At 43.4% G+C, this 10,145-nt stretch overlaps 1 protein-coding gene across 6 annotated transcripts; it reads right to left on the bottom strand.

Annotated features, from left to right (window-relative positions):
* Positions 1-679: 679 nt before the first annotated feature.
* LOC125537307 (uncharacterized) lies at positions 680-9,271 on the bottom strand. 6 transcript variants are annotated; one of them, XM_087543930.1, is made up of 6 exons: positions 8,582-9,271; positions 7,745-7,948; positions 6,052-6,141; positions 5,896-5,953; positions 4,868-4,944; positions 680-1,115 (listed from the first exon to the last, which is right to left on the bottom strand). In XM_087543930.1, the coding sequence occupies exons 3-6, from the start codon at positions 6,096-6,098 to the stop codon at positions 824-826; spliced, it is 474 nt and encodes a 157-aa protein (XP_087400056.1). In that variant the 5' UTR covers positions 6,099-6,141; positions 7,745-7,948; positions 8,582-9,271; the 3' UTR covers positions 680-823. The 6 variants fall into 6 exon arrangements, 5 of the variants coding, with proteins under 5 accessions (XP_087400056.1, XP_087400055.1, XP_087400057.1 ...); XM_087543929.1 differs by having other exon boundaries at positions 7,745-7,945; XM_087543931.1 differs by having other exon boundaries at positions 7,745-7,891.
* Positions 9,272-10,145: the final 874 nt, after the last annotated feature.

Here is a 10,145-nt window from a genome sequence, read left to right as displayed (position 1 = left end):
TTCTAGGAGTATTTTAATGAACATCCAACTGTTGTGGTATTTAAACCTGAATGTTTTATTTTATTTTTTAGAAACGAATAATATTTTTCTTTTTTTAATAAACTTCAGACCTCTCTATTTTTAAAATTTGAGCTTCATTGAATTTTTGTATGTTTGCCTCTTTGTTTTTGGATACCCAATGTGTGTGTTTTGCGGTAAGTGAACATATTGAACTATCTGTGGTAGAGAATATGAACTTCACATAAACCTTTTTTTGTCTTCAAGAAATGCTCGCTTGTTTTTTTACTTTTAATATTGAACTTCTATGCTCTATTTTTTTGTAATAGTTTCATGAAGGAAAAGGAAAGCAGCAACATAATGTGTGTCAGAGAGCAACTAGTTGGGGAAACCGCCCAATACATGATGCATTTTTACCGTAAAGAACAGAGATCAATTTTTTTATCATGTCTTTCCATTTTGAACCTAACTAAAAAAGTTTCTATTCAATGTATGTTTTAGTGTTTTCCGTATTGGGTGAACTTGCCGCTTTCTCAAAATTGAACTTCCTAATTTTTTACTCCATGAACACAAAAAACTGACACTATAAAACCAATATGGAAAACAAACATGACAAAAAAGAGTTCTAAAATTTAGAGTAATACGCGTGTGCGCGCGTGCACACACACACACCCACAACACATCCACAAATTTTTTTGGCTTTCATGAAATGAAAACAGTTTCAGTCTCAAAAGCATAGGCATCAAACTTCCATGAATTACAAAACGAACTTTTTTGCGTCAACTTAGGTAAAATTCCCTCGTGAGCAAAAATACATGAACCTCTCCTAGCTTGTTGGGACCAACGCTCGATTTCTACAAGGAATACTGGTGGAGGGCAGAGGGGCTGAGAAGCTTGTCATCGTCAGCGTTCTGTACGGGGAGGTGGGGAAAGATGACCTGCTGCTGCTCTGCTGGTGGCCAACGACCCAGCAGCTTGGCAGCCTCCTGGCCGGAGGGGCGCGTGCAAGATCCATCACCCAGCTGCATCTATCTTCTCTGCCGGATGTGGCCACCCGGCTGTAGGTCGTGCCCTCCTCTTGCTGCAGGCCGAGCCCTCCTCTAGTTGCAGGTTCATCACTGGTATAGGAAGTACAGACGTACAACAATCAAGTAACTCAGAAAGAAGCGAGCAACCACAATTTTGTACATACAACAAAGTAAGAAGCATGTTTGGGTGCTAGCTAAAATGCCATTGCACGACACACACATCAGTAGAAAGCACACACATACGTCTATCACAAATGTTCAGTTAAGAAACAGAGAATGCAGCAGTAGGCAAAACTGAACTACATAGGCAGGGGCTTCACCGCGGCAGCCGCGTGCCTGCATACAGGAAACCCCGTCCGTGAGTTGTTTCCACACTGATCCGTCGGTGCAAGTGTCACAGTGGACGCTCTCGTGGCTGAAGCAGGCGCAGGAGGCTCACCATCTGCCCAACACGCACCGTCGGACTGCGTAGGCTCACCCGTTGAACTTCGCACGTTGTGCGGAGCTCCATCTCTCTTCAGCCGAGCGGCACCAAGGGACGACGAGTAGGACCACGCCTCAGGCCAGCTCCGGTGCTCGCCAGCGCAAAGGGTGACGCCACAGGCCAAAGATGAACTACTTGCACGTGCCCGCCGAATTGCAGCCCACCACGGCTTGTGTGTTCCAATGAGCAACCCCGTTCATGGAGTGAGGAGAAGCCTCCAGAACTACATCCCAGATCTTGAAGATACAAGCACGATTGGGGAGGAGTACAGAGGGGGTGGCGGATCTCATCATTTACCTCACCGGAGGGAGCGGTAGGGGATGGGGTGGACGGTTTTAGCGCTGTGGGGGAGGAAGCTTCCTCCACCTCCGGCGGCGCGTGGTGGCACAACGTGACGGCGACGCGTATTGACGGCAGGGAAAGCTGGGGGCGGCGGCGGGATGTTGGGGCCGCGGTGTCTCCGGTTGAGGCATGGCGGGGCTTCCGCGGTGTCTCCGGTTGGGGGCTAGGTGGCGGCGGCGCCGATGCCACCCGTTGGGGAAGGGGCGGCGGGCGGGAGGTGCGGGAGCTGGTGGGATCAGGATCGGGGGGAGGTGGGGTGGGCTTATTCCCCTTCTTTTTCTGTGGTCGCGCGCACACACACAGAATATTATTCTGTTACGGGAACATCCGCATCGAGCTTACATAGGGCGCTGTGATCCAAATAATTATTCTAATTCTGGAATTAGAATAGTGTTGTCCTATATATATACACATACATACATACATCTGGGCTATTCTGTTACGTGTAACAAAATATTCTTCTATTACCCTACTTGAACTGATGAATTCAAGCGGTTGAATTGATGAAATTCGAGCAGTTGAACTAATGCTTGCTCTCGTTGTCAAAAATCGTCTTCTTTAGTTCAAATTTTTTTGTAACTTTTTTTGTCGAAACAGGGCGTGTAATATATCGTTGGAAAGCTCTTGACATCCACATTACAATCTTATAATTTGTTTTTACCAAAAAATTATGATTTAAGAGCAGTTTTGAAAAAACCATTTTTTCCAAAACCGAAAACGCGAATCGTATTTTGGACTTAATTTTCAAACGGTTTGTCAAAATTGAGAAAATGAGATGGCGTTGGAAAGCTTATGAAAATCCGCATCTTTCATATATCTACTATTGTTTCAAATTCTATACGATTTAAAAGTAATTTAAAAAACGGTGAAATTCTGGGCGAAATGTTTTTCACTGTTTTTTGCAAACGGTTTATCGGATTGACGCAAATGATACGGCGTTGGAAAGCTATGGAAAATGCGCAACTTTTGCGTATAGAAAGTTTTTTCTAATTCCTAACGGTTTAAATACGAATTCAAATACGGTTAAAATTGGTTTTGAATGCGGTTTTTTTTAAAAGTTTGTCGAAATGGGGCAAATAATATACCATTGGATAGCTATCGAAAATGCGAAACTTAGTCATGTTGGACGTTTTCTTTACCTCGCAAACGTTTAAGAGTAATCTTGAATACAGTATGACGGATCCTGCTGTTTTCTCGTTTGAAAAACAGAGTAGTCGTACTGATATATGTGTATATTTGTTCTGAGCTATTTTTTGTAGGGTAATTTTAAATTGTTTCGAAAAAAGTACTTGTACTGATGCTTGCATGGGTTTGTACTAAGCATATTTTCACTAACTAGACTTTGCTCTGTTTTTAGGGTAATATTTTTCTCGTAAATTTTTAACGGTTTACTGTATCCTAGCCCTGAACTTGCATGGTTTTTATTGTTGAACTGAATGTTATTGTATCGCCGGCCTTGTACTTGCATGGTTTATATCATCAAACTGAATGATATTTTTTTTCAAAAACAAAATGTTTTTTTATTCTTTTTTTGAACTAAACATTTTTTTACAATAATGTTGTGGACTTCTCTTATTTTATGACTTGTACTTTTACCATTTGAATTGCATGGGGTTTCCTTTTGCTTGAACTTTTACAATTTGAATTTCTGTTATTTCTTTTATTTTGAAGGGACCACCGTTTTTTACTTGTACTGATCAATATTTTTAATTAAACCAATTTTCCTTTGTAGAACGGACGACCGTTTTTGTTTGTATGGATCAGTTGTAGAATTTGAACGTCAATGTCACAGAATTAATTTGTGAGCTTCTCACGTTTCCTTTTAAAGTTGTTTTTTCCCTCAAACTTTATTGGTGCCAAATTTTCTTTTCCATGCCTCTCGAACTGATGCGATTTTTTTCAACAAGTACGTACCAAATTTCTCTGTACTGTTATGTTTTTAACACACACACATATTGAATTGTTCCCACATTTCATTATGAATTTATTATATATAAAAGTTGAACTGTATGACACTTTTTAAATTAATCTAACAAGTATTTTCGCTCGCTAAACTTCCAAATGTTTTTCCGTTGTAAACTCAAGTGTGAACAGTTGTAAATACTTCTAAATCGAACTGAAATAAAATATAGGAACACTCGAGTCTGAACAGTTGCAAATAGTTCTAAATTGAACTGAAATAAAATATAGGAACTGAGCTGAGTGTATTTTCAGATTTCTGCTAGCATGCATCATGACATTTTAGATATGTTTTTACAATAGAACATATACTAACTTTTATGTTAAGTAACCTCAAACGAAACAAAAGTGGAGCTTCATTTACAAGAATAGAACATAACATATGCTAGTTTCGATCCATACAAGGTTTTCTCAAATGCTTATTAAGGCATAACACACAACTCCTATTGTGCTATAGGAAGAACACTTAAACAGGGGAAATTGGACATAGAATCGTTAAGTAGGTGTACTAAAAAGCACACAAAACATGTACTGAAAAAGAACAAAACATTCTTAGCGTTGCATCGGCCTCCTATGGCAGAGGTGAACGTTCTGATAGTTGCGTCGTCGCACGGCCTCGTGTGGCGGAGGTGAACGGCTTGTGGTGGTAAGGGTGAACGGCTTGAGCGCCGCATGTCCAAAAAAATTGGTTTTATTTGACAACACGAAAACATAAAAAGGATGATTTCAGTTTCATAAATTAACTCAAGAGGCAGTACCTCTAGCAATGGAAGATTAGTGAGCCAAATGCCCTCCGTGGCTACAAAAAACTGATTATTTTGTTTTTCTTAGTGGTGCCACTACCTTTAGATTAGAAGGACATGCATAATACTCATCCGCTGAACTGCACATATTTTTTACATCATTTTCGCGGCCTGATAATACATCCATCTGATTTATTCAGTTTATCGGTTAACAAAAAGTATCAGCTATCAGTCCACAAAGAGCATCAACTACCAGTTCACAAAAATATGAAACATCACAGGAACATAAAAAGAATGTTTATTAGTTCACAAACCTATCAGCAATAGTAGTCACGCGGCTCCAGTGCAGCCGCCAATATTGGTTTTTCTTCTTAAAATACACACTGAACTGCTGTAACAAAAAGAAACTTTAAACCACAAGATTTAGCAAGATGAACCACTAGTCTACTAACCAGAGAACTGAATGAATTTTCAAAATTGAACTTTTTTCTAATGCTCTGCAGGCCAAAAAATGGGGGATTAAAGTTTGTAGCAGTAGTGCTCATGCCTATATAGGGCTCTCCCAGGACAAGACCTTGTGTATAAAAAAGCTAGTGGTTTAAATTCAAAATGTGGACAATGCCACCACACATTTTATTAGTATATATTCAAAATGTGAACTAAATGATTTTTTAATAAAATGAAAATGTTTTGTATTTTCTTTTGAACTCAACATTGTTGTGCGACGATATGTTGGACTTCTCTCATTTTACCACTTGAACTTTTATCATTTTGAATTTCTCTCATCGTGTTATTTTTCTGTCTGAAAAACAAAGTACTCGTACTGATATATGTGTTTTTTTGTACTGATGTATTTTCATAGATTGGACTTTACTCTACTTTTTTTGTATGATTATCCTCATAACTTTTCAATGGTTTATGTTATCATCGTCCTTGAACTTATATGGTTTATATCGTTGAACTGAATGATATTTTTTCCAAAAAGAAAATGTTTTGTGTGTTTATTTTTTTATCTTTTTTTGCAACAGTGTTTTGTACTTCTCTCGTTTTGGGACTCGAACATTCAGAATTGCATACAACAAACTTCTACAAGTTTTCTTTTAATTCCCATTTTTTTCCTTTGTGCATTCACCGGGTTGTAACAATGAGCTTGTTTCTGTTTTGAACAAACAGATTCTGTGTAGTGAACTCAACCTGTTTGTGGCTATTTTTTCTCAGTGGAAATTTTGTGACCTGAGACCACTTCCTCTCAGCCTTATACCCTTTTGAACTGATGCCTTCAATTTTTTGACACAATCTTTTTTCTACATAAACAAAATTAACTGAAGGGAAGCTCCTTCACCTGGAAGATGTACTGAAAATGCACGCTAAAGTGACCTGAAGAAACACCAAATGTTGAACTGAAATACACAAGAGAAGGAGCATTTACATCCAGGGTAACTCTATGTTACACAACAATAACTGAGCATATATGTCTATAAGTTGAAGGGTAACGGACCTCAAGATGATATTTCCTCTCAGCCTTATACATCTTCCTTCCAACATTCATCTATTTTTGAGTTGCTGCCTTCGACTTTTTTTACGCATCCTGCCAACAGAAAATGGACCGAAATTTCAAAGATGAACTGAAAAAGATGAACATAATTTGAGTAGAGATGGATGATGGCAAATGATGAGCAGCACGTTTGCTTCTCTTCTTGGCCTAAACTGTACAGACACAAAGGATCTGCCCCGGCATAGCTAATTGAGATCTCTAGCTAATTAACCCAGCCACAGGCCACATCCCATCACACAACACTTTGCATACACACATTTATCTATTCCCAGAAATTCTTCTACTGAAGTTAAGAGGAACAAGTTTGGGATTATCAGTAGTACACCCACCATACCAAGTTCTGAACTGAACCTCTTGGCGTTCAAAAGTTCAGAAACTGAACCTCTTTTGTAGTTCTCAACGTGCGTTGGATTGTCGGGGCGGCATTGAACCGACACTCGTGGCGGACGTGAACGGCCTGGGGTGTCGGAGTTGAATGGCCTACACGCTGAAGTGGCGGGGCACGTAGCTGGCAGGAGGCTCAGGCAGCGGCGGGGCGCGGGTTGGCCGGGCGGCGGCGGGGCGCGGGCGGTGCGCGAGATGGCAGGCGGCGGCGGGGCGCGGCATAAATAAGTGCACAAGAGATATTTGTTTAGCAAGACATTTTCACGGAACAGGCAAACCAAACTTTTTCAATGAACTTTTTTAGGTTTATGTGTTCAAACTTGCAAACTTTCCGAACTAGTACTTAGCTCGCTTGTCATTTTTCACTTCACTATGGGATCAGAAGTGCACAACATATACAAACATTAACACAAGGATCAATTGGGGCAAACAAGAGAACACAAAACTGAACATCAAGGAGATAAACAGCAACAGTCTTTGAACTGTATTAAAATTCTAATTGAACTAGATTAAATTTAGAAACTGAACCAAGTGTGTCACGAGTTAGTCAATGTGGAAGATCATTCCACTTGCTATCTATCTATCTCTCTCACATCACCCTGATGCAGCAACAAACAGCAGCAGCACACAAACACGCACGCACAACAAGTAGCTAGCAAGCAGCAGGGGCTTCAGGCAACAGGAGACATCAGCCAACAGCAGACAGTACTACCATTTACTGAACACTCCTTTTCTTTGATCTTTTTATTCCTTGAACTTCCACCGGTGAACCCGTGAACTTATCTGCTTTTATAATTTTAAATTTTTCAGAATAGTCATACCATGTGTATACAGCAAGAGTACCATAATTGAGAAAAAAGAGGATTTTGCATACACACCGATGGTGCTAATGCCAAATATAATCTAGCCATCCTTAGCATCCAGTAAGGATGCAAAAAATGCAATTCATGTTGTTAATAGATCATACAGCCTCAGAATTCCGTACTTAATTATTTCACAACATGTCACGTATTCAGTGCATCCAAGGTAGAACGAAAAATCTAAAATCCTACTGCAGCAATATAGCGAACATATGGCGGGCATGCATTTTATGTGCTACCCACCGCCCAAGGTTAATTCCCCTAGAAGAACGAGAGAAAACTAAATCCCTAATTAACATGTCAGATCAATAGATATGTTCTCAGCTTGCTGTACAAGATCAAAGCAATAAATAGGACTATTACAAAGAACTGGTTAAAGTGCGTCAACTTGCCTTAGGCACAGAGGCATCCCTGAACTTGGCCGTCGACGACAATGTACCTGAACTCGGCGTAGACTGGTAGTTGAACTTGCTAACATCCACACTAGCACCAGCAGCAGAAGCCGCGGTGTCGGTTTGGTGCTTAACATGTAAGATGATCTGAAAAAACACACAAAGGTGAACTAATTTTCTCTCTCTCGAATTTAGCTTGATCTGCTGCAACAAACCAAAAGAAACTATAGTCAGTAGGAATCAAAAAAAATGAACTACAAAATTTATCTAATCAAAACTGGACGAATTAGCAAAATTGAACTATTTTTTGCATAACATAGCTGGGTGAGGAAGAAAAGCAACAAAGCGAATTTCATGGGGAATTAACCTGTATTCGATTTTTGCGTACGGAAAAGAACGTCCGAACGTTTGAGACAGTAGTGTGTGAACTTCTCGATCGAGCATTTTCTTCCTAATGTTTTTGTGACCGAAAATATAGAAGAGTGTAAAATAGGGATGTCTACTTTCCTGAACCAAGAACTTCAACTTCACGTATGCTCATATATACTGTTCTTCTGAATTCCCTATCAAATGATTGGTTTCAGTAGCCTAAAAAACTGGCTCAACCTCATATGTACAAAACTGAATTTGATTCGACCTTTACACATATGAAGTTTGAACTTCACTCAAAAGCTAAATAGTTCAACCACACACATACAAGCAGAAAACATGGCAAAGTTGGTCCTGTTTAGACATATATCAAGAAAATATTTAGAGACCCCCGTTCAATTTTTTTGTCTATGAACTGCCAAGCGAGCAGCGAAAATAAATGAAGATGATGAGATGAAGAAACAGGACCTTCAGGTGTTGGCGAAGAAGAACGACCGATGAGTCAGTAGCAAACTGAGGAAGAAGGCCACACGGGAGGAAGCAGGGGGGCCGCGCCGGCGATGAGTCGGCGGCGTGGAGGGCAACTTCGAGCGGCGGTCAGCAGGGGATTGGGCGACGCACAGGCGCATCACCGCCATGACCACCACCTTGCGTCGCCGTTGTGCCTGTCCTCTGCATCCCTAGCGCGTGTGTCGCCGGTCTGTCCTCCGCCTCGTACCTCACAACAGCATGCGTAGGAACGGGAAGTGGGCTGGCGGCACGCGACGGCGGGGCGAGGGGTGGCGGCGTGCAGCGGCGGGGCATGGGGTGGCGGCGGACGGCGGTGGTGGCTCGCTGTAGGAGGAGATGGGATCGGGAAGTGGGTTGGATTCGCGAAGCTGCGTCGCGCGCGCGCCTATAGGGGTCGGAGGGAGAGAGGCGGCCGGAGCAGAATGGAGACGCTGCCGGCGATGGGGAGAGGGCCAGGCGGCAGCGCACTCGAGGAGAAGGCCGAGCGGTGGCTCGGTTGTGGGGAGGCCGGCCGGAGGCGCGCTGGGAGGAGGCCGGCCGGCGGCGCGCTGGGAGGAGGCCGGGCAGCGGCGCAGTGGGTAGGAGGTCGGGCGGCGGCGGGCACGGAGAGTAGGTGGCAAGAAGGATCTGCGGGGAGGATCAGGGTTGTTTTCTTCTTTTGGGGCCGGCCGCGCCTTATAGGGCCGAGGGTAACAAAATAATATTCTATTAGTAGTAATAGAATATATATATATATATATATATATATATATAGGGTGGGTCTATTCTAATAACACCTCTTAAGACTTTATTCTAATAACACTTCTACCTTATTCTGATAACACATCACCCCCGTCCCGTGCCCCGAACCCCATCTTTTTGGCTTCTTCCCTCCCGAACCCCCGCTCCCCCACCTTCTTCCCCGCCGGGGCACCGCGCCACCAGAAGCCCCGCCCCCACCTTCTTCTCCGTCGGGGCACCGCACCACCAGAACCCCCGCTCCCCCACTTTTTCCCTGTCGGGGCCCCTATGCCGCTAGAAACCCCGCTCCCCACATTCTTCCCGGCACCGACGCCGCCAGAACCCCCACGCCCCGGCCACCAACACTTCCTTCCCACCAGTGTCGCCGAGCACCGCATCCGACCGTGGGCTCACGACGAGAACCCACCGAATCCGGACTCCCTGATGGTTGTGGACTGCAACAACCACCGGATCCGCCCCCACCCATCCCCCGTACTGCCTCGATCTGGTCCCGACGAGGATCTCCCCCCTCTCGTTCTTCTCCGGTAAGGCGTCGGGCTGGGTCCTCGTCATGGCCTCGCCAAGATCCGGGGCTTGAAGCGGCGCAGCTCAGTCTTCCCTGCTCCGGCACCTGTAGCTCGTCACCTAGTTCGGTGCAGTCCTGGCCTCTCCTCACCAACGCCTGCTCTGGCCACTCTCACTCCCCTGCAACCGAAGCAGTTCTCCAAACTAACCCCCACAGCTCTTTCCTCCCCAATCTGTAGATCGCTGTCAACGCCCCTCTTCCATGTCGCAGTTCATG

This window comes from Triticum urartu, chromosome 2A (assembly GCF_056163025.1).
Source record: "Triticum urartu cultivar PI428250 chromosome 2A, HENAU_Tu73, whole genome shotgun sequence".
Lineage (NCBI taxonomy): Eukaryota > Viridiplantae > Streptophyta > Magnoliopsida > Poales > Poaceae > Triticum > Triticum urartu.
Note: the sequence above shows the minus strand (reverse complement) of the source record. Positions and strands in the feature narration are given on the sequence as shown.

Coding starts and splice junctions, on each gene's coding strand:
- LOC125537307 (XM_087543928.1), bottom strand. CDS start 6,098: ATGTTGGAAGGAAGATGTATAAGGCTGAGAGGAAATATCATCTTGAG. Junction 5,954..6,051: donor AGAGGAAATATCATCTTGAG/GTCCGTTACCCT, acceptor TGTGTATTTCAG/TTCAACATTTGGTGTTTCTT. Junction 1,116..4,867: donor GTGACTACTATTGCTGATAG/GTTTGTGAACTA, acceptor TTCCTATACCAG/TGATGAACCTGCAACTAGAG.